Consider the following 27,083-nt stretch of genomic DNA (forward strand, 5'->3'; position numbering starts at 1 on the left):
CAGCAGGGGGTGCAGTAAACACTATGAAATACTGCTTTCATGACTTGTTAGAGAACTGAACTTTAAAAAAAATCCTTGTTGATATTGGTGTCCTGTGTATCCTGTATGCCGTTTTTTAACTGTCCCTGAAACTTAGAAATGAAGATCTAAATAACTGAAACAGATATGCTCTGTTCAATGTTAAGAAAATATACATAATGTAGTACATACGAAATATCTTCACAAATTAAAACCTTTAAATTGAAGATGCAGGACAGGTTACTTTCTTTTAAGAAACAAGCAATCTAGAGGTCATATATTAACATAGATCAAAGTTTTGCTTTAAATTAGACAGGTGCATTTTCTTTTTTGTTCTGTTCCATCATCTTATCTTTACTACAAAAACTCTTAGTCTGGAATCGGTCTAGGGAACATGCCACATAAATATAAGGCTGCCTGATGTGGTTTAGTGATACGGACAAAGGGTGTAAATGCCAAACATATTAAAGTATGAAGATTTAAGAGAAGAAATTAAACTCAGATCTCGAAACAGGAAGAGTTTTTCCACATGTGGTCCTGTTTCTTATCTTATATGTACTTTGAGAAACAAATTCCTTATGTAAAATCAGATTTAGAATTTTACCTCCAAAAGAAATTTTACATTCTCCAATTTTCCATTAACATGCACATTTTTAGTGCCCTTGGAAAGCAATAAATGTTGGTTGGGACCCCAACAAGGGCTTACTAATGTCATTAATAGTTTAGTTATAAATAAGCCCCTGACACAAAAACATGCTTTCCCCAGTTCCATCTGCAGCGTCCATAGTACAATCTCTACCCATAACTGTTGGCAGAAATGTGTGACCACAATATGCATGCAAGAATACAATTCAAGAGAGATAAACGAGCAAGCATTGAAATAGCACCTGTTTAGTTTCCAATATCTACAGAGCAGATTCATTCCCTTCTCAAAGTAGGACACATATAAATTTTGGGGTGGGAGAGAAAGAACACCTAAAAATAATTCTTAGTATGATTAAGGACTTCTAAAAGCAAGCTTGCAGGAAAAAAAACTTACTTAGTAGGGTTAATTCCTACTAAAACTTTTCACTTCAATCATACTTACTTCATACTCTCTTATTCTTTATGCATTAACACTTGCACTAGGCCCTGACTTGCAAAAACAGATATAGCCAGGTGTGGTGGTGCCCGACTGCAATCCTAGGAAGTAGGGAGGCTGAGGCAGGAGGGAGACAAGTTGAGGCCAGCCTCACCAGCTAAGTGTGACCCTGTTCCAAAATAAAAAATAAGAAAAGGCTTGGGGTGTAGTTCAATGGTAGATCACTCCCTGGGTTAAATCCCCAGTATTAAAAAAAAATGCAGATACAGCTTATGACTGTATCTGCATCTAGCCTGGGCAGGAAAGTACAAAGGGTACTGAGCCACTACCTGGCATCCCACCAAAAGAAGCTCTATAAAAGCACTAAGTTTTCTGAAAGAACCACAGACTTTCCTCTTTTTCATAGTCCTCAATAAAAAGAGGAAATCAATTCTCAAAAAAGACAAAAGGCTCAAAGTCATAGGACTTTTAATCACATGGAAAAAACTAATTTTCTATGTCCAACTTAACTCTTGAAACATTTTCTAAAATAAAAATAAATGATAGAGAGCTTTAAAACATATAAAATACTAATTATAGCATAGGAAGATTTCCTTTTTTAATATCTTTTTTAGTTCACTATAGTTATACATAATAGTGAAATTCATTTTGAAAATCATGGAATATAATTTGCTCCATTTCAGATCCAAGTACTCCTCTTACTTCCTCTCCTCTCTCCCTGATTTCCCTTCCTCTATTCCATTGCTCTTCCTTCTATTTTTTTTTAAATTGGTATTTTATAGACACACATAAAATGAAATTCACTGTGGTATAGTCATATACATACATAACATAATTTGCTCAGTTTCATTCTGCAGTTCCTCCTTCTTCCTGTACCTCCTTCCTTGCCCTCAATCCCCTTCAGCTACTCCACTGAATGGATAAAGAAAATATGGTATCTATACACAAAGGAGTTTTACTCAGCCATGAAGAAGAATGAAATTTTGGCCTTTGCTGGTAAATGGATGGAACTGGTGAACATCATCCAAGTGAAATAGGCCAGACCCAGATAGTTAAGGGTCAAATGTTTTTTTCTCATGTGCAGAAACAAGAGCAAAATAAAGAGGAAAAGAGGAGAAGGGGACTCCATGAGTGGAACTAAAGAAAGATTTTTTATAATAAAAACTGACGACTTTTTCCCCAAAATCTCAAATCTGACAATATTATAAACAGCAGTAGTACTAATTTTTGTTAGAGTTATAAGCTTAATTGTCATTGATCCTTTCTACAAAAGGGCTTAAAGTACAAGTCATGTTTACCCTTTACCCAAATTAGTGAGAGGCATATGTGAGACCCCTTTTACAAAAGTAAAATACTGAAAAGCCAGATAGTATCCCAAAGGTCCACAGCAAATAAGTTGAAAATGCCTGATGTCCAGACTCCTCAACTTTTACCTATGATAAGCAATAAAACTGTCAACCTGCAACACCATATTTGAAAATCCTGTGACTTCCTAATTAAATTTTCCATTAGAGGAATAGTTTTGAAAACTCCTTTGGGCAAATGTTAGTCACTTCAATAATACCGTTAAGCATTTCAGGTCTAAAGTACAATATCATTGGTTGTACTTCAATCCTCAAATTAACCCAAGTTAATTTATGGCATGTGATTATGCCTGTATTCATTATTCTAGTACCTCAGACATGAATACCCAATCCTCTGTATCATACAGATCAATTATAAGAAATCCTTAAGAGCAAAGTCTTCATTAAAAAAAATTGTTTTAAATATTTCACATTTCAAAATAATCATTTTGAAAAAATGATTAGAACTAAAGGCACAAAGTAACATATAGATAGCTTTTAATTCAACAAATATGTTACTATTTCAAATTCTTTAATGAAATAAGCAAGGGCCCATTTTTATTGACCTACTTTATTCAAGATAGCATATTACTTTCTTCAAGAATATTACCAAGATAGTTAAATCTTTAATTTTATCTGTCATTTATTTCTCACTGGTCATTTCTGACCTAAGTCAATCCACTCTAACAAATAATGTGGAAATTGTGAAATAAGTTCATTAAATAAAAATTTGCCAGCAGCTAAAACTATTTAGGATATTTACCATTTAGCTAAAAATCTAATCTATAATAAAACATAAATTTTACTGGCAAAGATTTTGGAAAGCTTTAATCAGCATTGGCAAAGACAATTATTTTCAAGACATGCGATAAATTTTGGCTAGTACAGATTGAGTTTGTCTTCATTGAGCTACTAAGAACAATCCCAAAGGTCATTGACACGTGGCAATTTGCAATTTTGCAGAGGGAAATATTTGAAATGCAAGATTCAAATCCATGGATGTAAAAGAGTGACTGAGCTAGCAAATAAGCCCAGCTGACCCCACAGATACATCCTCAAGTGCTTGTGGCATTTTCCCTCAACACATTCATAGAGAACTCAGTTTATCTGGGAGACACTGCCAAACAGCTGTCCTCTGACTTGATACTTCTGCATGGGCTTCATTTTATTTCCAAACTACATTTGTGATGTAGATATTATTTATTCCCATATTTCCATATTGAGATACTCAGGCTTAGATATGTTAAATGACATGACCAAGATCACTCACTGTGAAAGTGATGGAGCCAGGATTAGGGCCACATCTGTATGACCTCAGAGGCTATGCTGTCAACCATTGGCCACTGAGCTGTTTTTAAAGATAAGTCAGGTCCAGGCTGGGGTTATAGCTCAGTGCTAGAGTGTTTACATAGAATGTAAGAGGCACTAGGTTAGCCCCTCAGCACCATGAATGAATAAATAAACAAACAAACAAGAGGTATTTTGTCCATCTACAACTAAAAATATTAAAAAAAAAAAACATTAGGTCCATGTCACTTCAGCAATAATGTCATGCACTATAGTACAGGGCTTTAATAACATGATTTTACTTGCTTAATAGTTACATTAAACCTCATTTTTAAACCCAGGAGGGTATGGAGAGGGTTACTTAAATTTTTCAGTTTAAGAACCTGGATTCTGAAGAAAGACTGTCCAGGTTACGAGTCATGTGACTTTGGGCCATGACTTCAGCTTCCCAAAGCAAAAAATGGAGATAATTACAGAACCTGCTTAATGGGGTTGATGTAAGGATTAAGTGAAATAATATCATGTAAAGCTGATAGCAGGTACCAAGAGTGTTGGTTATTATTGGAACTATGTGGCTTCCTAGGGGGAAAACCATTCATTCTGTTGTTATGAAAGTTTAGGATCTATGAAGAGCTTAATGAAGAAACTTCTATGGAGAGAAAAAAAATAGGTATCTATGAAGAGCTTAACATGTATTTTTTCTCTATATAGAAGTTTCTTCATCTCCGTTGCTTTGATTTATTACCTTTATTATATCAGTGCTGGAACTGCTTCTAGTGATATAATGAATTTAAAATTCAGAATATACATATTTATGTGGATTAGAATTATTTAGAATTCAGAATCATTAGAATATTTAGAATTTAAAATATCTATCTTATGAAAATTAAGTAAGATTAAAATGAGATAATTTGCGATAGGAAGCCAAATGACTATATCACAGTTTGTCCTAAGATCCAATTCTTTCCAAAATGCTATTAAAGTATTTCTGAGGATTTAAACTTGACTTTGGCAAGGATGCTTGAGTGCTAGAGCACCTTGTACTTTTTCCTAGCATCTGGAAGAAGGTGAATGCTGCAGATCTTTGTCTTCATGGCAACTTATTTGAGAAAAAGGTAAATTATCAAATAGATGCCTACATAAATCTCAATTCATAATGTTATTATGCTCCAAGAATCCCTTCCCTTCAGACAGAGCAGTCCACATGTTAAATCCCTATGCATCATCAGCTCACAAACAGCACTGAATTAAGAAAAGGCAATGAGAAACATGATATGATAGAAAGATGTATCAGCAGGGTTTATCAGAGACTATACATTTGAAAGAAAAAGAGCAGTTTACTTCTAAACTAAATAAAGCAAGGAAGGCATTCATAAATGTTAACTTTGTTAGACAAATGTTAGATAGTATTAGACAAATATTAGTAACCCAAACATCAAGAGGTGGGAAGACTGAGCCCAAAACATACTTAGACAAGGAAATTCTCATTTTTAAAAAGTAATTATTTAAACATCATTATAAAATCAGATCATCAATACTCTATTATACAGGAAATTAATGGAAATATGAAATGAATAGTAGGAACTCAATAAATAGTAATGTAATTGAGTGATAATCAAAAGTTAATTCTTGCCAGATACAGACTAGATACAAATAAAACTGAGAATTCCCACAGTTATTATTGAATACATTTTTTAATCTTTTTGTTTTATTTTTGAGACTGGGCTGCTCAGTGGTCTAGAATTCATAGGCACCAATAAGGATCTTCCCAATGACTTGGGAATAGAGGTGCCTGGCTGAATATATTTTTCAAAAGGGCTTAGGTTCTCCTTTATGAAGAATATCACTGAGATTAACATAATGAATAAGTTTAATCAAGGCATCCACTAAGAAAGAGAGTGAAATTATAGTGGTAACAAGAAGAGTATGAACTCTTTATTGCATTAAGGAATATCTAAAGACTTAAACTGGCTAAAGAGAAAGGAAGGACTTAAATGAAAATATAAATGTATTCACTATAAAGAATGCCCTTAAATAAGGATGTTTTCTTTTTCAATGTGATAATTTTCTACAATGTTCTGTGTCACTCAAAGTGTACAGTAATTTGAGTCAGCCAATAGCACCTTTAATCCATGGGGCATTCACAGCAGATGAACAGTGGTAGTGATTATCCACAACTGCTTATGATGATTATGACTGAAAGATCAAGATTCCTCATTAGAAAAACAAGCCACATTTATTAGAGCAGCTGTTAAAGTAATAGTTTACTTTTCTCAGGTCTCTTTCCCTTTCTTTCACAAAGTAGATGAGTTTACAAAGTCCCAAAGAATTTTGTTACCTGGGTGGTGCCAATGCCCACACATGTATCCTTTAGAATGAAATAATGTGTACGGAGAGCTTCCTAGTACCTCTCAGCAGTCAAAATACCACCATTCAAAGAGTCTATTAAAAAGAGTATTGAATCAACATTGGCAACAAAATATATGTACAATGTTCCTCAATGGCTAGACAGTTATGAGATGTGGATTGAGCTGTTGAACAGAGAATGAAAAAAATCTAGTTTAACTCTTCAACTTCTTTATCCTTCAGGTCTCAGAATTGGTGTCTTTGCCTTCAAGAAGCAATCTCCTTCTCCCAGTTTGGTCCGGGGTCTCCTTGTCTTCTACAGCACTATATGCTTCCCTCTTACAATCAGAGCACTTATGGCTTTGTTTTCTTCAATAGGCAGAGTGTTCCACTGGGACAAGGACTGACTTTTCATAATATTCAAAAGAGCCAATACAAAGAAAAGTTCTTACAAAGTACTTAGGAAATGTTTACAGAGTCAATGAAGAGACTCAGTTCAGAGTTGTATTCTTCCCTCTTGTTTTACAAGCAGAGAAAGCACAGATCCTCTCATCTTCTCATTGAAGTGCAAAGATATAATAAATACTGTGCAAATGCTAAAGATATTAGAACATCTTAAAAATTACAATGCAGTCTGACAAGTGTTACTAAAGGAAAAAATATGAAGGATGAATAAAAGTAGAAAGTGTACACCTAGCAGATAAAGCTTCATAGGAAGTGTGACAGCTGATGGACAGTGATGGATGAACCAACCCAGGAAAAAACATTCTAGGCACAGGATCATGGGAAACATGGTGTGTACAAAAAATGAAGTGGCTTCAAGGTAGACACATGAGAAAGCGCATGGTCTGTGACAGGTACCAAAGTTGGCAAGATAGATTAAAGCAGCTTGTGCTGTGTGTACTGAGGAATCAGGAACAGGAGTTTACATTCAATGAAATGGGAACCAAGGCTTTTAAGCAAATGAGTAATCAGATCTAGTTAGACAAATTATCATAAAAGAAAATGTATCCATTCACTAAAGTTTGAGAAACTACCAGTAATGATGTTAGTCTCTGGTTGAGTACACTGAAATAAATGACCACTAGCTAAAATAAATGGGAGAAAAAGTAAAATTAACAACATAAACATTTCCTTTCCCTAGAATGCTTACACCCTACTTTTCTGATAGAGATTTGTCAAATCCTTCAGAAAATTAACTTCATATTTTCCTGAAGCTTAACCCTCAACAGATTCTTGGTATCTCATATTCATAATAATCTCGTAATAAGTTTTCCATACCTGAGACACTCTGCCTGTTGGAATCTGAGTCCCCATTGCTGGAGTTAGAATTGTTGGAGGAGTTGTTGTCAACCCCTCCCAGAAGGGGGCGCAAGTGGCTTACTGAGACTTGTTCAATGAACGATGTTCCGTATTTGCGAAAATACCACCATTCAAATATCTAGAATACAAAAACAGTAAGGATATTTATAACTCTTTTTACCATTTATGATTTCCGTACATAAAATTTGTTTTCTAATTCTGTCCACCTTCCAAAAATTTACTTAGTTTATCCTAACAGTCAAAGATCTTAATAAAATTAATATACCAATAATATTGAAAGTTCACAAAGTGATTTTCTCTGCTGAAGACTGGTTTTCAAAAAAGTTATGTAACTATAATCATGGATTAAAAATATTGTATTATTATCCAAAGTACATGTATTGGTGTGGATATATTTGGTATACAACTAGAGATATGAAAAATTGTGCTCTATATGTTTAATAAGAACTGTAATGTATTCCACTGTCATATATAAAGAAAAAGTATTTTTAAAAAACTAAATAGCAGATCACTTTTAAATGTATGTGTATGTGATATGATTTTAAAAGCATGAGAGAGAGAATCCAAATTATAAAATTCAGAATAGCAGTTGATATTTAGCAAAGAGGGATGAACTTGAGGAATAGGGACACACAGCTTCAATGTTATTGGTAATATTCTAGGTTTTAAGGCTGGTTTGGGATTCTAGGGTCTTTGTGATTAAGCTTTACATCCTACACCTGTTATATGTATTCTCATTTATATAACAATATTTGCATATTTTTAAACCTTGGTTTGCACAATAATAAGGATCTGAAAATGGTTGGAGCCTTGGAAATTGTTCACAGAACTTAATAAATTTATTTTACTTTTAATATGGAAATTAAAATAAAAATAACAAACACAAAAAACATTGTTAAGATATTCTATATCATTTTCCTCCAAATTAATATGATATTCAAATAATAATATCACTTTAGCTGAAAGACTGCCAGAAATGAATCCGAGTAAGCCACTTTTCAAAGTATAGCTCACTATATTTTCAATTTTGACATTTTATATTCATGCAAAATATATATATATATATATATATATATATATATTTTTTTTTTTTTTTTTTTTGGTCCCAGGGCATGAACCCAGAGACACTTAACCACTGAGCCACATCCCCAGCCCTTTTTAACATTTTGAGACAGGATCTCACTGAGTTGCTTAGTGTCTCAGTAAGTTGCTGAGGCTGCTTTGAATTCACCATCCTCCTGCTTCAGCCTCCCAAGCTACTGCAATTACAAGCATTCACCTGCCTGAATTTTTAAGAGAAGTTCCCCTCCTCCTTTTTAAAACAAGATCTTAGAGAAATGTTGGTTTTACTGAATAAAACAATAAGAGACGGGTAGAGACAATGACCCACATCTATAGTCCCAGCTACCTTGCAGGAGGATTACTTGAAATGGAGGAGTTCAAGGCAAGCTTGGACAATATAATGAGACTCTGTCTCAAAAAAAAATTAAAATATAAAAAGAGAATGAGAGGGCTGGGGATGTGGCTCAGTGGTAAAGTGCTTGCCTGGCATACATGAGGCCCTGGGTTCAAAACCCCAAGCATGAAAAAAAAGAGAATGAGAGATCATTTCCTGTATGGATGTCACCCACCTGCTGAAATCAAGCAATGTTCCACTTGTTAGGGAGTATTTTTTTGAACAAAAAACATTTGCTCTGTACCATTAATGTTTCTTAGTTCTGTATGTATGAAGAATTGCAAAGGAGAAAAGAAGTAATGTTTATTAATAAAATGAAGGAACAAAGTTAGTTAGTTGACCAGGCAGAAGCCAGGACTTCCTAAGCTGCCACCACTCCATGACCTGCACCCCACCTCTACAGCCAATACTTCCTACCACTGAACAAAGCTGCTCCCTCTCATACTTGCCTCTCCTCCCTTTGACTGGGGACTTGGTCCTTAAGCAGTCAAATTTCTTTCTCAGAATTATTTATTAGAATCCCTATATCCCAGAAACTTATAGAATAACTATACTATATTTAGTACTATAACATGGAAGGTACAACTGACATAGAATTAATTAATTTATCCTTACTTATTTTATAGAAACAGTATTTTGTTATTTGCTCTTGAATAACCTTTAGGCTATTATTTAAAAGCTGATGTTTTGTTGTACCAAAAATTTCTTAAAAGACAAAAAGAAAATCTATGAATATGAGAAGAAAATATCAATAAGACCAAATGTTTCCAATCCTATAATAGGACATCTTGATTTAATTCCAGAGAGCTGTTCCTTCCAGCTATTTGAATTTTCACATGTTAAGACATTTAAGTAAACTGGGCACAGATGCACACACCTGTAATCCCAGCTACTTGGAAGGGTATGGCAGGAAGATTGCAAGTTTGAGGCCAGCATAAGCAACTTAGAGAGGCCCTGTCTCAACATTTTTTAAAATGTGGTGGGTGTTAGAAATATAGCACAGTGGTAGAGCACTTGCTAAGCATATATCCTAGCCCTGGTCCTAGGGGTTCAATCCTCAGTAAAACACACACACACACAGTAACTTCTCTGGGCAAAGTAGGGGCAATAGTATGAAAGTTAAGAATGGACAGGACCAATTTGTAATGTTTGAAATTCTAGGAATGAGAGATTGTGCTTGAAGGGAAAAAAAAGTAAATTTACAGACCATGGATCCATAAGGGAGTCCATAACCCCAGATGAGTTATTTAAATATCAGTTCCTTCAACTCTGAAGTAGAAATGATATTATTTATCCTCAAGGGTTCTCAATTTTCACACCAACCTTATATTAAAAAAAAACTACTAAGTACCTGACACATAGTTGGTCCTCAAAAGCAATAACAAAGCTGCCATCTGTTATCGCAATGATGTACATGCCTCCTATGGCCTATATACACACACTGCTATGACACACCCCCTTTTTTTTTTTTTTTTGCCAGTCCACAGTACAGGTTTATACATCATTGTCTTGCTAGACTGTTAGAGGAAATCCCTGATTAATCATGGTGACAAAGAGTGCAGCTCACCATACAGTCCTGACCTTTCAACAAAGCCTTAAGGAAATCCACACCTTTTCTTCTATTAGAAGGGGAGGAAGACTCCAAAGAACCCAGGCCACTGGTCACAGAGCTGGCAGTGGCTCTCAATTGCTTGTAGGGAAGAGGCTTATTTGCCCCAACTCTTTGCTCTGCTTTCTATGTCACACTACCAGGGCACCTGCCAGCACTTTATTTGCTCATTCCATTAGGCTCTACTAAGTGTTTCCAACCAGTCATGAGCTAAGTTCCAGGGTTACAAAAATCCAATCCCTGGTCCATGCCACAGACCAACAAATCCTCCCACAGGTTGCTCCTGGCATGCCTGTACTGGTCACAGAGAAAAAAAAATGTTGAGATTCTTCAGATTTCTCAGTTCCTCTGGCAGAACCACAGAATGTCAGCACTAAAATGAACCTTAAAGGACATGTAAAGAGTTCATTTACATGTGAGGAAAATATGTGAGAAAAAACTATCCATCAAGATGCAGACCTGACCAAATCACGCATCTAATTAAACAGCCTTGGCCTGGAGTTCCAGCTCTCTGCCATCCCTATCAGGACTCTTTTTAGAATGCCTTTGCTTCATGTAAACAACACTGACAATTGTAGCCTACTATTTCCCTTCAAGTTCCCTCTGACACATTCTCTCTGTGCTTTGTTGTTATAAAAACCAATCCAGAAGTAGTCTATAAAGTGGTACTAGATAATTCATCTGAGGGGCAAATGACTCATTTAACTGGACATTTGCATTATAATAGAATAGACCTTTCACCCAGTATTTCTAATGCAGGAATAATAGACCTTAGTAAAGACTGGGTTATTCAGGCAGCTGTGATGGGGAATAGAGGGTTTCTCAGGCTGTCATATCATATCAGGAGTATAGCCCTTGCTGTGCACAGGGGACACTAGTATAAAAAGGACCCCTGTCCTTCTGGGATTTGCTGAATAACTAGCAAAGGAAGATTTGAAACCTTCTGAAACTTCAAACCACGTCTTATAATGTAAGGTCTTAGTATAACAATCTTCCCCTTATCCAGAAACACATCAGATTTTGGATGAGCACCTAGAACTATTTTAGAAAAGCTACACAAATCCAAATGGGAATACAGTGTTATTTAATGTATACACATTTGGTGTCACTTTGAATTCTTTTCCTTATGCATACCTACAATATGAACAGTAAAGCTCTCATAAACAAACTGAGGTTTTAAAAGTAGTTATTGGACAAGTTAGTAGCTTACTGGGCCTGCCACAGAGGAATAAAAAACCTTTCTAATCTGCCAGATAAACAAAAACTTAAATGTATGCATTTCATAGACTGAAAACCTTAATTTCTCCATTTGAAAAGTTACACAGATCAAGTAAGATAAGAATTAAAAAGTATCATCTGGGTTTGGCATTTGGGAAGTCAACAGTGACCCTACCAACTAGTTTAAAGGTAAAAGGCCTTTCAACGAGAAAACTTGGTTTTGTGACTTGGTTGGTCCTATTGTTTCTCTGAAACTCAGTCTTCTCATGTATAAAATAAAGTCAGAGAAAGCACTCAACTAATTCTGGATGAGAGAAGGGAGAGAGGGATGATTAGAAGACCTGATGGTGGATGCTGGAAGGTTGACAGGGTGGATGATAAGGGATGCTCTGGTTGATGTTATGGGATACTCTCTGAAGCAACAGCAGAATCATGGGAAGTTTTGTGTTTATTTTGCTTGTTGAAAAAGAGGTTCACACATATTTGTGGAAGAGGAAAGAATCCAATGAAAAGAGAAACTGAAGGTGGAAAAGGTACAAATGACTAGGAGGCATAATGCCAAAGTCCCGGGAAGCACATTTGCCCTACCTCAAAAAGTAACCTACAATGGAAAGTGGGCAGTGATTTGAGCTGTTACACAGTAAGAAGGCAACAAATGGGGAGTTGTGGCTGGAGCCCAGGGGCAGAGCACTTTCCCTAGCATGTGTGAGGCACTGGCTTCGAGCCATAGCACCACATAAAAATAAATAAATAAAATAAAGGCATTTTTTCCATCTACAACTACAAATTTTTTTTAAAGAAGGCAATAAAGGAGATAAAGCTGGATGACACTGATCTCTGAGGAGGTACAGCTAAGGCTTATCTTCTGGGAATGAGGAACATGGGGGTAGAGTCAGAAATCGGAGCGTTGAGGAAGTGGTTTAGACCTATACCTTGCAGGGTAGGGCTTCAAGCAAGGGCTCAGGTCACATTTAAAACAAAGAGTTTTTTTGACAAGGACCCAGTTACAAATGCCCAGTGATCACCTCCATTACTATTTGACAGAAGCTGAGAGGATGACCAAGGAGTACTGGAGCTTAGGGCAGAGATTCAGGTTTGTAGCTAGCAGAAGGTGCAAACTGGTTTCGTTTTTACCTGCAGGAAGGGAACAAAAATCTGGCAAAGAAACACAAGCAAGGCATTTCCATCCATCATGCAGATTGCAAAATCTGAATCTTCTCTGAAGATGCCTAGATTCTTCTCAACCAACAAGACTTCTTCCTTAGAACTGTGTGCTCTCTGCATACAACAATTCTTTTATGAGTCAGGGACTTTCCTAGACCCTACATTGCATGCAGAAATGCTTCAAGGTTCCCACATAGCAGAACCTTACTAACTCTACATCAGTTCCAATAAATCTATGGGAAATGCAAAATGTCAAAGTCTGAAATTGGCTAACTGCTTCCTAAGAATAAACGTAGATGATGATGTTGCAGGAGAATGTGCAGAGTGATGAGGGAAATGGATGTGGAAATAGGAAACTTTCTGGCAGTCTAATCTCAGACAGAAAGACTCCAGACTGACACCTGCTCCAAGTCTTCAAAGCATATCTAGTGGCAGTGATTTTAGGAAGAAGGAGACCATTTGAGCTTGAATCAGATAAACAAAGGCAATTAGCATACATTATAGTAATATCTATAAACATTTTAAATTTCTTTTCAAATTCTGAAATTTATTCTTCATGCCCAGTGACTCTTTCAAAGTCTTATGTCTTTGAATATCTTTCAGAGAAAGACATTTCCTCCCTCCCTCCCTCCCTCCCTCCCTCCCTTCCTTCCTTCCTTCCTTCCTTCCTTCCTTCCTTCCTTCCTTCCTTCCGTGCTGGGGAGGCACTTTACCACTGAGCCACATCCCTAGCCCTTTTTTTATTTTGAGTCAGGGTCTCACTAGATTGCTGTGACTGCCCTTGAATATTGAACCCTCCTACCTCAGCTTCCAAATTTGTTGAGATTACAGTTATGTATCACTGGCTAATGATAAACATAACTTTAAAAGGAAATTTTAAATCTTCAGTTTCTCTCTGTTTTGCTTAAGAATGCTGAATAGCTATCAAGTGGGTCTTTGCCTTCTACTTCCCAGATAGATGTTAATCAGACCCTTCTTAGCCACCTGTTAACCTAAACAGTTGTGGTCTATGTGAAGAACTGGCATTCATGCCCTTCTATCCCCATTCCTGTTGCAAAGGCTTTACAAAAAGAGAAAAGAGGAAGGTGAGGCTCTCTTGAAGGTCAAAAAACAAGGACCTGTCTCTACGTCAGTGTCTGCATGTTCACAAGATGATGTTTTTCCATTGTAGCATCCATTTCTGTGGTCTGATAGGGAAGATCACTCTCCTTGGGGTAATGGAGACCACAAAGAACTGGGAGAAACTGGCCTGTGTCACTCGTCCCAAGCCCTGCTAGCTAATGCTGTGGTGGCACCTTTCCTCTAGAAGGCTCCTCTTCTAGAGATTGTGATTCAGGTGGTGTTCAAAATCCATCATTTTAAACAAGCTCCCCAAATAATTCTGATGCAGTTAATTCATTCATTCACTGGATCTTCTGTGTAATCAACAAATATTCTTTATATGTGCAGGGTATACAGTAGTACACAAAACCACAAATATGGTCCCTGTGTTAGTGATACTTCTGATCTAGAAAGAAAGCGGATGGCAAATGACCACATAAGCAAAATAAAGTTGTAAATTGTGCTAAGTGTTGTTCTATGTTCCAGACTGGCCAAATCTGACCTAATGCATGGCCAAATAGGAAAACGAAAAGAAAAAATTTCTCCTTGTGAGAAGGTTGTAGTCTTCCTTTTGGTCTCTTTCTTCTTTTTCTTTCATTTTTATCTTTCTTCCTTAGCCCACTCCTCCCTTTTATTTCTGTGGGCCTGTTAAAATGAAAATATCAACCTGCTACTACACACCTTCCTAAGCAATACTTTTATAAGGCCAAATGATGCTATAGCAAAGTGGTGAACACTTAAATTCTAGTCTACAATCTACCTTTACCTAGAAGGTAACCTGAACAAGTCATTTCTGGATGTCTATTCCTTAGGTCTTTACTGGTTTATTGGATGGCTTCTGAGGGTTCCTGCCTCAGCCCCACACTTGCAGGAATTTCAAACCTCCACATTTGTGCTTGAATGTAATCTGAAAAACAAACAAGCATTTTTGTCCCATCATCTGCCACTGATTTGTTCATCTTCCTCACTTCTGCCGAGGAAGTATCTAATGGTTGACTGGATCTATCGAAATGCTCCTCATAGACTGTGACAGGCATCTGTCTGTTTCTCTGCCTGGTACTTGGTCTCCTGCAGAGATTCATTAGTTTTCATGGTGAACCCAAGAAATGAGCCTCAGTTTCTCTCACAACCTGCACATCCTGCTGCCACAGGGCTGCCTTAGCATCTCTTTCATACTACATTCTAGAACCAAGAGACAACACATTTCATAGTTGACAGAGCTCTAAGAGCCCTTCAAATCAAGTCGTTTTTTATGCTTAGCTCCAGAATCTCTGTCATTTGGATGATTCATATTAAAATACTACTTGAAATGCAGGTCAAGTTCTTTAGATGGATGAAAAAGTGTTGAAAGGAGCTGTAACAATCTCCTAGCCTCACTTCCTTACTTAGGGACAGGAGGCAAAATAGGGCATGGTCAGAGAGATCTGGATTCAGATATCACCATTTATCTGCTCTAAAACCTTGGTCAAATTACTTAATCATTGTGTCTGTTTATATTCAACACCATAAAGACACAGGTTACATCTACCATTTAGAATTTCAATGATAACTAAGCAAAATAATATATGCAAACCACTTGACACAATACCTGGCATAGAGTGGGAACTCAACACATGGACCTTTTGCTACAGTTGATTCCTACCCAACTGTATCTCTTTTGCCACCCTCTTAAAAACAGACTTATTTTACATCAAATGCATGAACTTACTATTTTATTTGCTATTCTCATTTTCTTTCCTTTTTGTTCGTGATTCTGACTTTTAAAAATTATATCCTGTATGACTTTTTAATACCTCTCTGCATTTAATGTATACACGCAAATCTCCTTTATTAACTTGTATATAGGCATGCTCCTATATACAAGTTTATAGGGATAAAGGGATCTATGTATAAATGTCAATTCAATATAAAGCAATTTCTCCATTTTACTGACTTTTAAAAAAAATTAAGAGGACCATTTTCCCTACCTATCCACCTTACCACTGTCAAAAGCAAAAAGAAAACCCAGAAATGTTCTCCACTAAAATAAGTATAGCCTGAAGAGGCTTTTTCAAACAAGTGACATGTTCTTGCTAGCAGAAACAAGATTAAATTGGCAGGTTGGAGTGTGAGGACAGGTGCGGTTCCTGTGGCTGGAACTGGTTGGGGACAGGAAAGATTGTGCCAAGCAGGCAGAGGGCAGCTTAAAGTCTGCAAGGGAGACAGCTGCCTGGATGGTCACAGGAACCAAAAGAGAAGCATTAGAGAGGTGGCTTATGAAACTCACTACTGCATTTGGCTTGTGAAATGAGAGCTACCAGTGATATCTAGTAAAATATACACTTACATTTAAATTTGTTAGTGTAAAGAGAGCAGCATTTGCCAAATGAATTTTATTATTTTTATGTTTTTGTTCAGTTAGTTAACTTCTGCTACACAGATAAAATGTCAGGTTTTTACCTCTCTTCTCCTAAGACATCAGATGGTATGATAGTTCTGCCTCCAGCATAGGAATCCTGAGGTCCCTAAACAAGGAATTTCCCCTGAGGGGTAGCCACTTACAGTAGGCTCTCAGAACATTGCTCAGGGGAGAGTAGTTAGGTAATTGTTTCCCCAGGGCCAGGAAACAAAGTGCTAAGCATTCTATGCATATTGCTATTTTGCAAAGCACCTGACCTTTTACCTGGTGCTGCCTCTCCAGTAGAAAAGAATAGTGGCTGCATAGAAAACTCACCCTGGGTTCATTTCAGGGCCTAGTAAAGCTGAGTCAAAGGCTAGTGTCAAGAATCTCTAAAATAGGAGCTGAAGGTTATCAAGAGCTATTGCCACACACTGCAATTACTGTGCTTTCAGTACAGGCCAGCAGTTTTGAGAAAGACCTTTAGAAATCTTCCTACAAGAGAGATTTTCCTCTACTCAAAGTTTCCCATCAGTCAGGAGTATCCTCTGCTTCCAGAAAATGCCCCAAGTCAATGTACCTAAGACATCCTGATAGTGATGGTCCAGTTTCAGCAAGCTGCACCTCATGCTGGAAAATGCCTCGCCAGCTAGGTATGCTAGGGTGGCCACAGACACCATTGAGAGAAATCCAAAATCTCTTTATTGCTGAGGGGACTCTGTCATCCCTGGGTCAGAAGGAAAACAATGACCACTAGGCCTGATGCACCAGAGTGAAAGAAAATATACCACATTGTGACAATTAATTTAGAGCCTATGAAACCAAACCATGATATTGCTAGAATAAAAGCTGGGCCTGCATTTGTGCAGGAGGCTAGACAAACAGTGGAAAGAACCAGAAAGCCAGTAGTGACAGTGAGAAAAGCACAGGTTGCTAGTGTGACTTAAGGCAGGTACCAACTTGCCTATTCTAACCATTCAACTAACTTGTAAATAAAATGGAAACAACGCTAGCACTTACCTGACTGTAGTGTTGGGAAGAGTAAATGAGTTCACCTGGGAAGTGGTGCTTTAGGTCAGCCCAAGAAGGCAAGATTCTTAAATATCCCAAGAAGAAGAAGCACAAACTAAAGCCTACCTCACCACATCAGAAAGAGTTAGTGGTTTCAGTATACAATTGTATCCAAAAAAAAGGTCACTTTGTTTTCTATTTGTTTAATAAAAAAAATATTTTAAGATGTTTTAGGAAAAAATATTAAATTGTTTTTAAAAATATGACTACTCAATGGGAGCTTGTAATACCTCTCCCATCCCCCTAAAATTAGATATGCTAAAAGATTGCCTTATTTTCAGAAGATACTGACTAAGAATTTGCCAAGCATGTGAAAACATTTTCTAAGTCTGAATTCTGCTCAGTCTACTTAAGAAGATTAGTGGAACCAGATATGGTGACACACACATGTGATCCCAGCTATCAGGAAGCTAAAGCAGGTGGGTCTCAAGCTTTATGGTACCTCCCCTCACCTTGGGCTGGTTTTTGCAGCCAGTGCTGAGCTTTCTATTTGTATTTTCACTTATGTATCTATACTGAATGATTCTTGCTGATATTCTTCACATTCCTGGCTCAATAACATCAACTCTAAACATCTCATGTCCGAGTTCAGCAGTGCATGTGATAAACACAGCAAGGAGAGCCTTTATATGCTGTCATCACAAATAGATGTTCCTACACACCTTCCCTTCCATCTTCCATCTGCAGGGAGCTTTCTTCCCTGTATCCCTGTCTCCAACTTTTTTCTCTGGTTTCTTATAAGCTCAAAGTTTCTGAAATCTCACATTATTCTAGGTCCATTTGTGTTCTTTGCTCCACATCTTTGTTCCCTTCTGCTTGAAAACTTTTGTTTTCCTCTTTTTTGTCCATTTTTCTCAACATCAACTCTGTAGTATTTTTCTTGTGCCAGTTTCTATAATAATCAATAAAGGTTATGTATAAGAAAAAAATTCTATATAAAACTTCATTCTCCTTAAATAGCAATTATGTTAAAGAAGTTCCACCAAGTTTATGGTATATACATTTGAGGTTACTAAAATGAACTATTAGATATAATTTTGCACATCTGCAACTATTGGAACAAAAGGATATACATAATATTATATTACTTTTTGTCTTTTGGAGATTTCTTAAAAAGAGGCAATAAAGAAAAAAATGTAAATTTTGATAGAGAAAAAGAAACAAGAGAAAGGCAAAAAAAGCTTAGAATTGACACAATTTATTTAAATGCATTTAAAGAAACTGAGCTATGAGCTATATTTCTACTGATGTTGATTATGTTCAATTATCCACTTTTATGAGGGTGATGGAAAAAATTTTAATTGAACTGAGTAGCATTAATTTTGTAATATCTTGAACATTAGAGTTTGACATAGATTTGTGTCTTCCTTGATTTTCCATTTTATTTACATTTGTTTTAACTTTTCAACAAAATTAACATATGATTGCACAAATATCATATCTCAAATATCTCAAAAGTATGTAACCTGGGTAGTAAAAATCCTATAACCACCCACTGAGCATTTACAAGTATGCAAGATGATCACTGCAAACTGCTATTGTATATTCTTCCAATTTTTTTTTCTTGTACATATACTACCATATTTTAGTAATCAGTACATTTTTCAGTGGGAAGGATTGCACCACTTACCAAAATAAGCCCTGATATTAGTGAAGAAGTACCAGTCAGGGCCACGTAGAACTTCGGTGTTAATGTGTTCAAAAACATGCTCACTGAAAGAAAAAAAAAAGAGAGAGAGAGAAAAGGGATATGTGAATATGTAAGTAAAAAAATCCCTTCTTTTTTCTTTCTGGTGAAATCATTTGTTTCTAACTACAAGAATTCTTAGAACTATACCAAAATCCCATTAAAATGGCAAACTGTTACATAGGTCAGAAAACCCGGTGTTGAATTATACATATGGCTGGAAAAAAAGCTTTATGTAAGAAAAAAGAGCAGCTTTTTAATTTCTATCTCCCCAAACTATTGTGGATGCTTTCCATGGATTCACAACCCCTAAAGGGTTTAATCAAAGTTGGTTACTGAAACTGTCAGTCAAAAGGAGAAGGTGCTCCTTTTTGTGTGTGTGGGACTTGAAAATCAGGGCCCTTGGCAAGACAACAAGCATTATTTCAACCTCAGAACAAACGGAAACAACTATATTAAAATGCTAAATAGTAATTAAAGACTGCAGTATTATGATTATCCCTATGCAGGAATGGCAAATTGAAAAAGTTTGCAAATATCACTGTTTTTCCAACTTACTTAAAAGGTTGTTAGACTACTTAAGAAAATGATAAAGCTCAATTTTTTTAAAAAAAAAAGAGAGATGAAACAAAACCATTAAAAATGACCTTCCAGCTGGGTTTGTAGCTCAGTGGGAGAGCACATGCCTAACATGTGTGAGGCACTAGGTTCAATTCTCAGCACTGCACATAAATAAAGATCCATTAACAACAAAAAATACTTTTAAAAAAATGATCTTCCTTCCAAGACTCTGTTCACACCAACTACAGAGTTAATCAGGTTACTCATTAACTGTATATTTTATAAATATATTTTAATTTATTGTCATTTTCAGTTAGATACTACACAAAGCTGATTATTTCCAAAACAATAACAGATAAAATGGTTTTTTACAACGATATTCATATTTGTTTACTTTTTTTTGTGGAAAGAATCACATCCAATCTGATTTCACAATGAACGTCCTTAGAAGTAGGACTGCCCCAAGTTCATCCCAGAAAGCAAAGTAATATCACCAAAATGAATGAAGATCCTACATTCATTCATTCAACAAATCTTTTTCTCTGTTTATGATTGAGAACATGGATAAAAAAATGAAAGACTGAACCAGTCATAGTTCCCACCATCTAGAAGTCCACAATGCAGTTGGGAAACACACAAGTAAAGAAGTAACTGCTATAAAGTTTTATAAGTGCTCAGATAGGCCCTATGCGCAGGATGTTATAAAAACACATAAAAGAAATGCACCCCATGTACATGGGGTGAGGAGTGGTCAGGAAGATGTCCATGATAATGGGACATCTAAACTAAGTCCTATAATAAGCAGGAGGTAAACAAGCAGAAGGGTTAGAAAGGGGTACAAGAATACAATTTGAGCAGATAAAGGGACATAAGTGCACAGGTGCTAAGGACAGAGTGTGGACTTTCTAAGCAGATGCAAGTGTTATAGAGGGAAAGAGCTTGTGAGCAGTAGCCTCCTTGTGAAGATGGATGTAAAAGGGCATACTGATTCCATTTTGTTCTTGCCACTCAGCCATTCTCTCAATAAGCTCTCCTCTACCTGCACCCTCTCTTAAATGAAGGAATTTGATCATGGTCTGTCATTTGCAATCAAAAAACACTGGACAAACACAATGTCCTCAGTCAAGGCTCAGGTCTTGAACTGAAGGGACTCTGGGGAGGTAGAGAAAGGCATGAAAAAGTGATCAGCCCAGAACTAGAACAAGAAGAGGTAGGTACAGTTGAGGAGGTTTTGCTTAGCTACTAAAAAAAAACCCAAACTGTCATTTCCCATGCATAAATTAGTTAGGGTTAGGGTTAGGGTTAGGGAAAGAAGCAGGGTTGTAAAAAGAAAAAAAAATCAAACAAAAGAAGTCCTAGAGTTTATAACTGCTAGTCTGAATTTGAGGTACCTAAAATTTTCTAAATTCCACTCTGCACATGATGAATGGCTTCACATTCTTCAGTATTTTTATGGAGTCCCTAAAACTATATAATTTGTTATTCTGTAATTATGAACATTCATATCTATTCTAGATACTTTTTAGTAGGTTTCGGGAAACTGAGCATAGAATTCAATTAAACCCTTTTCTAAAAGAAAAAGGAAAGATTTGTTTTAGTAGCACTGCTGCTAACTTTTTAGTAACAAAGGTATAAAGAAATGGAAAGAATAGATTTCCTTCTGAAAATCACTGATCAATTAGAGGCAAAAATTCAAGAATTGATAAAATTTTTTAAAATGTACATTATTTGAGTTTTTAAAGGGACAAGAATACATATTTCATTATTTTGTTTTTCTTAAAGGTTATAGAACAGAAGTAATTAATAATTAAAATGTACTGCTCTGTTAAATCTACTTACATATAGTTAGTTGGAGCTGAAAGAAAGAATAACATGCATGAAAAATAGAGACACCAACAGAGGATGAGAGAAGCAATAATAGAAACATCTAAGAGTAGGAGGTGCCTGTTTAGTAACTTCTTAATCTTAAAGTCTTCCTGGCTATTTTGGCTAAGACAGCATTTGGCAATTCTGAACACAAATATCAAAACTCAGTACTTGCTATTGCAATCCATTTATCTATATTTGTAAAATTTATGACAAGCTCTTCCACATAATAGAGAATTTAATTCTCACCTCAACTCCATGAGGTCAATATTATCATTCACCTTATTTTGCAATTGGAGGCTGAACAAAGACCTTGATGCATGCCAGCCTACCCCCAAGTTCTTGTTCATGGCACCACAACCAAAGAACAAAAGGAAAACAGTAGAAAGGAGGAAGCTCTAAACCAAGGTTGCTGGAAGATAAGCATTTTTAATGCTTTACTAATATTTACCTCTGACCTTTAAAGGTCAGTCCACGTGGATGTTGTCATTCATGAGTGAAACATCAGAATGGAAAGGCAGAAAGCCACCCTGAAGAGGGGGAGAATCCAGTTAAAGATCCCTCCATGAAATCAGTAGGACAGCAAACTGCAGGATGGACTGTCCTTGCAGGATGGACTGTTCTAAACCAGGCACAGCTCGCCTCGGGGCATCAGGGTCACTAGCAATTGTCTTTGCAAGTATCTGAAAACCCTACAAAGTACCTAAAACCCAAACCAGAAAACTTTGAGAAAACAAATTCCTGAACCATACAGACACATCAATGTCTTCTCCACACCTCTTGGGGCTAAGTAGAATAAATCAAAAAATAAATAGAGGAATGCTATTCTAGCTTTTTGAAGAATAAATTCACAAAACTTTCCTAATGCCCTATTTCAGTACAGAAATAAAAATTGTTAAATCATAAGTCTCTTTATTTGACCCAGAGAGCCCTCCTAATAAAATATTGTGTTCATTATTCAAAAGCAGCCTCAGGGACTGCATCTCATAGAGTCTAAAGATGCTAACCTCTACCTGGGCACAGTGTTCTCATTTAATCAATGAGTAAATGTGAAAGAATTGAGTATGACTCTTAGAAGAAAGAAGCGAGTTGGAGTGGGCACATGGACCAAACATTAACTGACTTCTATGGAATGGAGAAGAGAGCAGGTAGAAAGATAATACAACCAGAGCACTGTGGGAAGTGATCAATCACTCCAATAAGCAGAATTTGAATACAGGGGAATTAGAATAGAAAGAGGCTTGCTCAGGAATCACATGGAATAGCCCTGTGAAGCCATGTCTCTGAGAAATCAGCCACCTTTCTGGTTTATGTGTATTTCATTCTTCTTTTTTATTTCAGCATCTTATGTTACCATAGTTGCAGAAAGTTGAAGAAACCGAGCTGAATGTGTAAATAATACAGTAATACTAGCAGCTGCCACACTAGCATTTACTGGGCATCTTTTAGATGCCAAGCACTGTTTCTCAGACCATGGCCCAAAAAGTAAATTAATACCTGGACTGTGATTGTCCTGATGCTAAACATGGATGACCTACTAAACAAATGAAACAGCAGTTAATAGAATGACCTTTTAAAGGTATTCCAGGGCTGTGGATGTAGCTCAATGATAGAATGCTTCCCTAGCATGCATGAGTTCCTGAGTTCAATCCTAAGCACTGAAGAAGAAAGGGGGAAAAAAAAAAACACTAACTAGATTCTATTTGCTTGCAGGGCTAGAACCTTCCTCAGGGTGAATTTGAAGGCAGTCATTTTAAAAAGTAAAGAAATGATTGTCACTCAAGTTTACCATATGATTTTAAATCTCTGATTTTTGGTTGCCTTACTACACATTGTAGGAACAATCAATTCAGCCATAAGCCACCTTGGAACCATATGCAATCCTCCTTCTTAGTTTAAGTCCTTTGTGAATTCTGACATAGCCATATTAAAGCTTAATCCATAACCCAAGCATGCTGGTTTTAATTCCATGTGATGAAAACTGAAGGTAAATACCTTCCAAGCCTCAAAACTGGAACATTAAGACAGACTAAGAAAAATGGATGATCCATTCCATGCAAAGTAAGATTTCTGATTTAGTTACAGATAGTATGAACATAGTCCCTTGACTATATAAAGCACGTAGAGTAGAAACCTAGTTACAAACTGTTTCCACAGATCTTCAAGTGGATTATGGACATAATTTAATATATCCTTTGCATTTCTCCATGGGGGGAAAGAGTAAATATCCTCTTCTTTGATATCACTATTCTTTCAACCTTGCTAACCTCTCTTTTCCATTAGATTCCATTAAGTAATGTTTCAAATTCACTTCTGCCTTTTTAATGTACCAGAGGGCAAAAGAATGAAAAATGGAAGTTTAGTGATGTAGTTTATACACACTAATTTTGAGCAAATTTCCAAACTGCCCAGCTTTCAAATTAAATAATTCATCCTCTTCCTCAAAACATCCCTGTGACAGACAAATCCTAAGGTGTCCCCAGTGATCCCTACCCTCCTGGTATTCATACCTTTACTTAACTCCTTCTACTTGAGTATGGTTGGGACATAGGACTTGCTTCCAACAACCAGCTATGCAAGGTTCCATCTTGGTAACAGATATAGTAGAAATTCACCCTACTGGCTTAATTAAGTAGCCATGTGGAGAAACCCATGTAACAATGGACTGCAGCCTAAACAACAGCCAGTAAGAACCTAAAGTCCTTAATTTCACAGCAGTGAGTTCTGCCAACAGCTTTAGTGAGCCTGGAAATAGATTCTCCCCTAGTTGAATTTGCAGACTCAAATCACAGCTTAGGTAATACCTTGATCATAATCTTATGAGACCAAGAGCAAAAAAACAAAACAAAACAAGACAAAAAAACAGTTTATCTGTGCTGGTCTCCTCACCCACAGAAACTGTGAGATGGTAAATGTGTATTGTTTCAAGATGCTACATTTATGGTTGTTACACAGCAGTGTAAAATGGATGCAGTTACCAGCACAATAATTCATAAAAAATGAAAATCAACATGGAAATTTGATAATGCTGACCAACTACAATACGTGCAAAAAGGGTGCTAAGAAATGCCAATTTGATGTGTGCCAAGAGTTTCTTTCTCAACTATTCACACACAGTAATAATAACAACAACAACAACAACTTTTAGCTCTGCCAGGGCATGTTATTCCACATACTGATATGTAATTCTCCTTAAAAATTTGCTATTGTTAAAACAGAGTTAAGAGAAACTTCTTTTTTAAATATAGAAATAATAAGGGGGGATAGTAGGGGATAGGAAAGGTAGCAGAATACAACAGTCACTAATATGCCATTATGTAAAAATGTGAGTATGTAACAGAAGTGAGTCTGTATTATGTATTTGGGGAGTTCAAAACCCAATTGAGTCGAATGTATGAAAGATGATATGTCTTGAGCTCTGTAATGTTTTGAACAACCAATAAAAAAAATAAATAAATAAATATAGAAATAAAATGTATTCATTATGTCCCAGTAAATGAGCTTGCCTCTATGCATATTTTAACAATATAATATTTGCATGTTTTTTTGAGATTTTAATATTATTATTTATTTTTTTAAGATTTATGAATTGTTTATTTCTGGAGTTTTCTTTTTTTAATTTTTATTATTAGTTGTTCAAAACATTACATAGTTCTTGATATATCATATTTCATACCTTTGATTCAAGTGGGTTATGAACTCCCATTTTTACCCCTTATACAGATTGCAGAATCACATCGGTTACAATCCACTTTTTTACATATTGCCATACTAGTGTCTGTTGTGTTGTTATACAAAATTACATATAAGAGGAAGTGAGGGGAAAGGGGGAAAAAAACAAGGGGGAGAAATGAATTACAGTAGATGGGGTAGAGAGAGAAGATGGGAGAGGAGGTGGGGGATAGTAGAGGATAGGAAAGGCAGCAGAACACAACAGACACTATTTGCATGTTTTTAAAATATGGATTGGACATCTGGGTAGAAAACAGCAGCTCAATAAGGATTAAAAGCACACCAGGAGCACTTTTGCTCATTTGTTGCTTTTGCTTTTCTTTCCTAGCTTTGGCCCTGGTCTCCTTGGGCTGATAAGGTCTTGAGCTGTTATGCATCACAATTCCCTTGATAAGTCCTGTAGCATTTATCTTTGTAAGGGAAAAAAAAAAAAGAAAGCCTATTTTTAGACCCATTCCTGTGGCATGAAACTCTCATAAATCATTCTCTACTCTTCCCTCTACCCTTGATGTTACCTTGGCAATTTTACAAGTATCCTGTTTCTGCTTTATTGGGCATCTGGCTCTGCTAAGGAATGGAGCTGAAAACATCCTTTCTTTCTTTCCTCAACTGTGAACTGAGAAACTGTACTTGGTGCAAACTATACGGGTGTGAACAATACAATGTTCGAGCTTCATGTCGCCTATGTTTTGCTGGAGGCAGGCATCTGCAGTCCTTCCCTGTCATCATGAAGGACTACCCAAAGATTGGTGGACACAAGCCTTAACAGTCCTCAAGGACACCTGAAACATGTCAGATTACCTATTCCCTTTTATTTACAAGTAAGCTGATAATGAGGAACTCTATCCTGGTTAAGGATAGGAACAAGGCCTCTCTGTGCCTCATACTTTCAATCATTTATGTTTTAATTTAGGGTTGAAGACAATTTTATGAAATTTTTGTTTCTCATAAACTATTGAACATGAGAGAAAAAAAAAACTCCAAAAATCTGCCTCTATGGAGGGAAAACCTTCCCATAATTATGCTGCAGAATGAGAGAGAGAAATCTTGCCAGGATAATGTACTCTGGGCACTGGGCACTTCTAGTCTACAAGCAGTCACACCAATTCTTCAATACCCAGCACAGAACCCACACCAAAGAAGTACTCAGTTTTTGATGACTGCACAGGGACAGAGTTCTAGGTGAGCAAATCATAGCAACCACTCCCTTGACCTCTGATATAAACTTCATATGGAAGTATAAACCTGGAAAAACTAAAAATTTCTGATGATAGAGACCTTTCTTTTGATGTGTGTGCGTGTGTGTGTGTGTGTGTTTATCCCCAAGGTACAGTGTGAAATGCATATTAGGTAGACTCACTACTACTGCTCATCCATAAATAGAGAAGGAGGAGCTGAGAAATCCTTTAAATACTTTATGTTATCCTCATACAGCAAGACCTTGGTTATGCAGAACCCTTGGAAATTAGTCATTTGGGATAGTTAAGAATTTATCCTATTAAACACCAAAGATACATTTCTTTTTAAAGCAATTTTATAAGAAAATCTTTTTAAAATACACCACATAAGTGACTGCAACCTTAAACAGAATATCTTGAACATGTTTACATCTTTAATTGGTAACTCCAACCCCTCCTACCACCCCCATAGTATTGGGGATTAAACCCAGGAGTACTTTACCACTGAGCTTCATCCATAGCCCTTTTTAATGTTTATTTTGAGACAGAATCTTGCTAAATTAGCAAGGTTAGCCTGAAACTTGAGATCCTTCTGCCTCAGTCTCCAGAGGTGCTGGGATTACAGGCATGCGCCACTGCACCCTCCTTAATTAATAACTCTTAAG

At 36.4% G+C, this 27,083-nt stretch overlaps 1 protein-coding gene across 9 annotated transcripts in view; it reads right to left on the reverse strand.

Moving 5' to 3' along the window:
• The window catches only part of St7 (suppression of tumorigenicity 7), a 261,881-nt gene that overhangs the window by 105,483 nt on the left and 129,315 nt on the right, over window positions 1-27,083 (reverse strand). For all 9 annotated transcript variants that reach the window (XM_078040323.1, XM_078040322.1, XM_078040324.1 and 6 more), the window contains 2 exons: window positions 19,025-19,107; window positions 7,357-7,516 (listed from right to left, as the gene is read on the reverse strand). In XM_078040323.1, coding sequence (XP_077896449.1) covers window positions 7,357-7,516; window positions 19,025-19,107 — 243 coding nt within the window. The remainder of the gene's footprint in view (window positions 1-7,356; window positions 7,517-19,024; window positions 19,108-27,083) is intronic.

Source organism: Ictidomys tridecemlineatus, chromosome 2 (genome assembly GCF_052094955.1).
Source record: "Ictidomys tridecemlineatus isolate mIctTri1 chromosome 2, mIctTri1.hap1, whole genome shotgun sequence".
Taxonomy (NCBI): Eukaryota; Metazoa; Chordata; class Mammalia; order Rodentia; family Sciuridae; genus Ictidomys; species Ictidomys tridecemlineatus.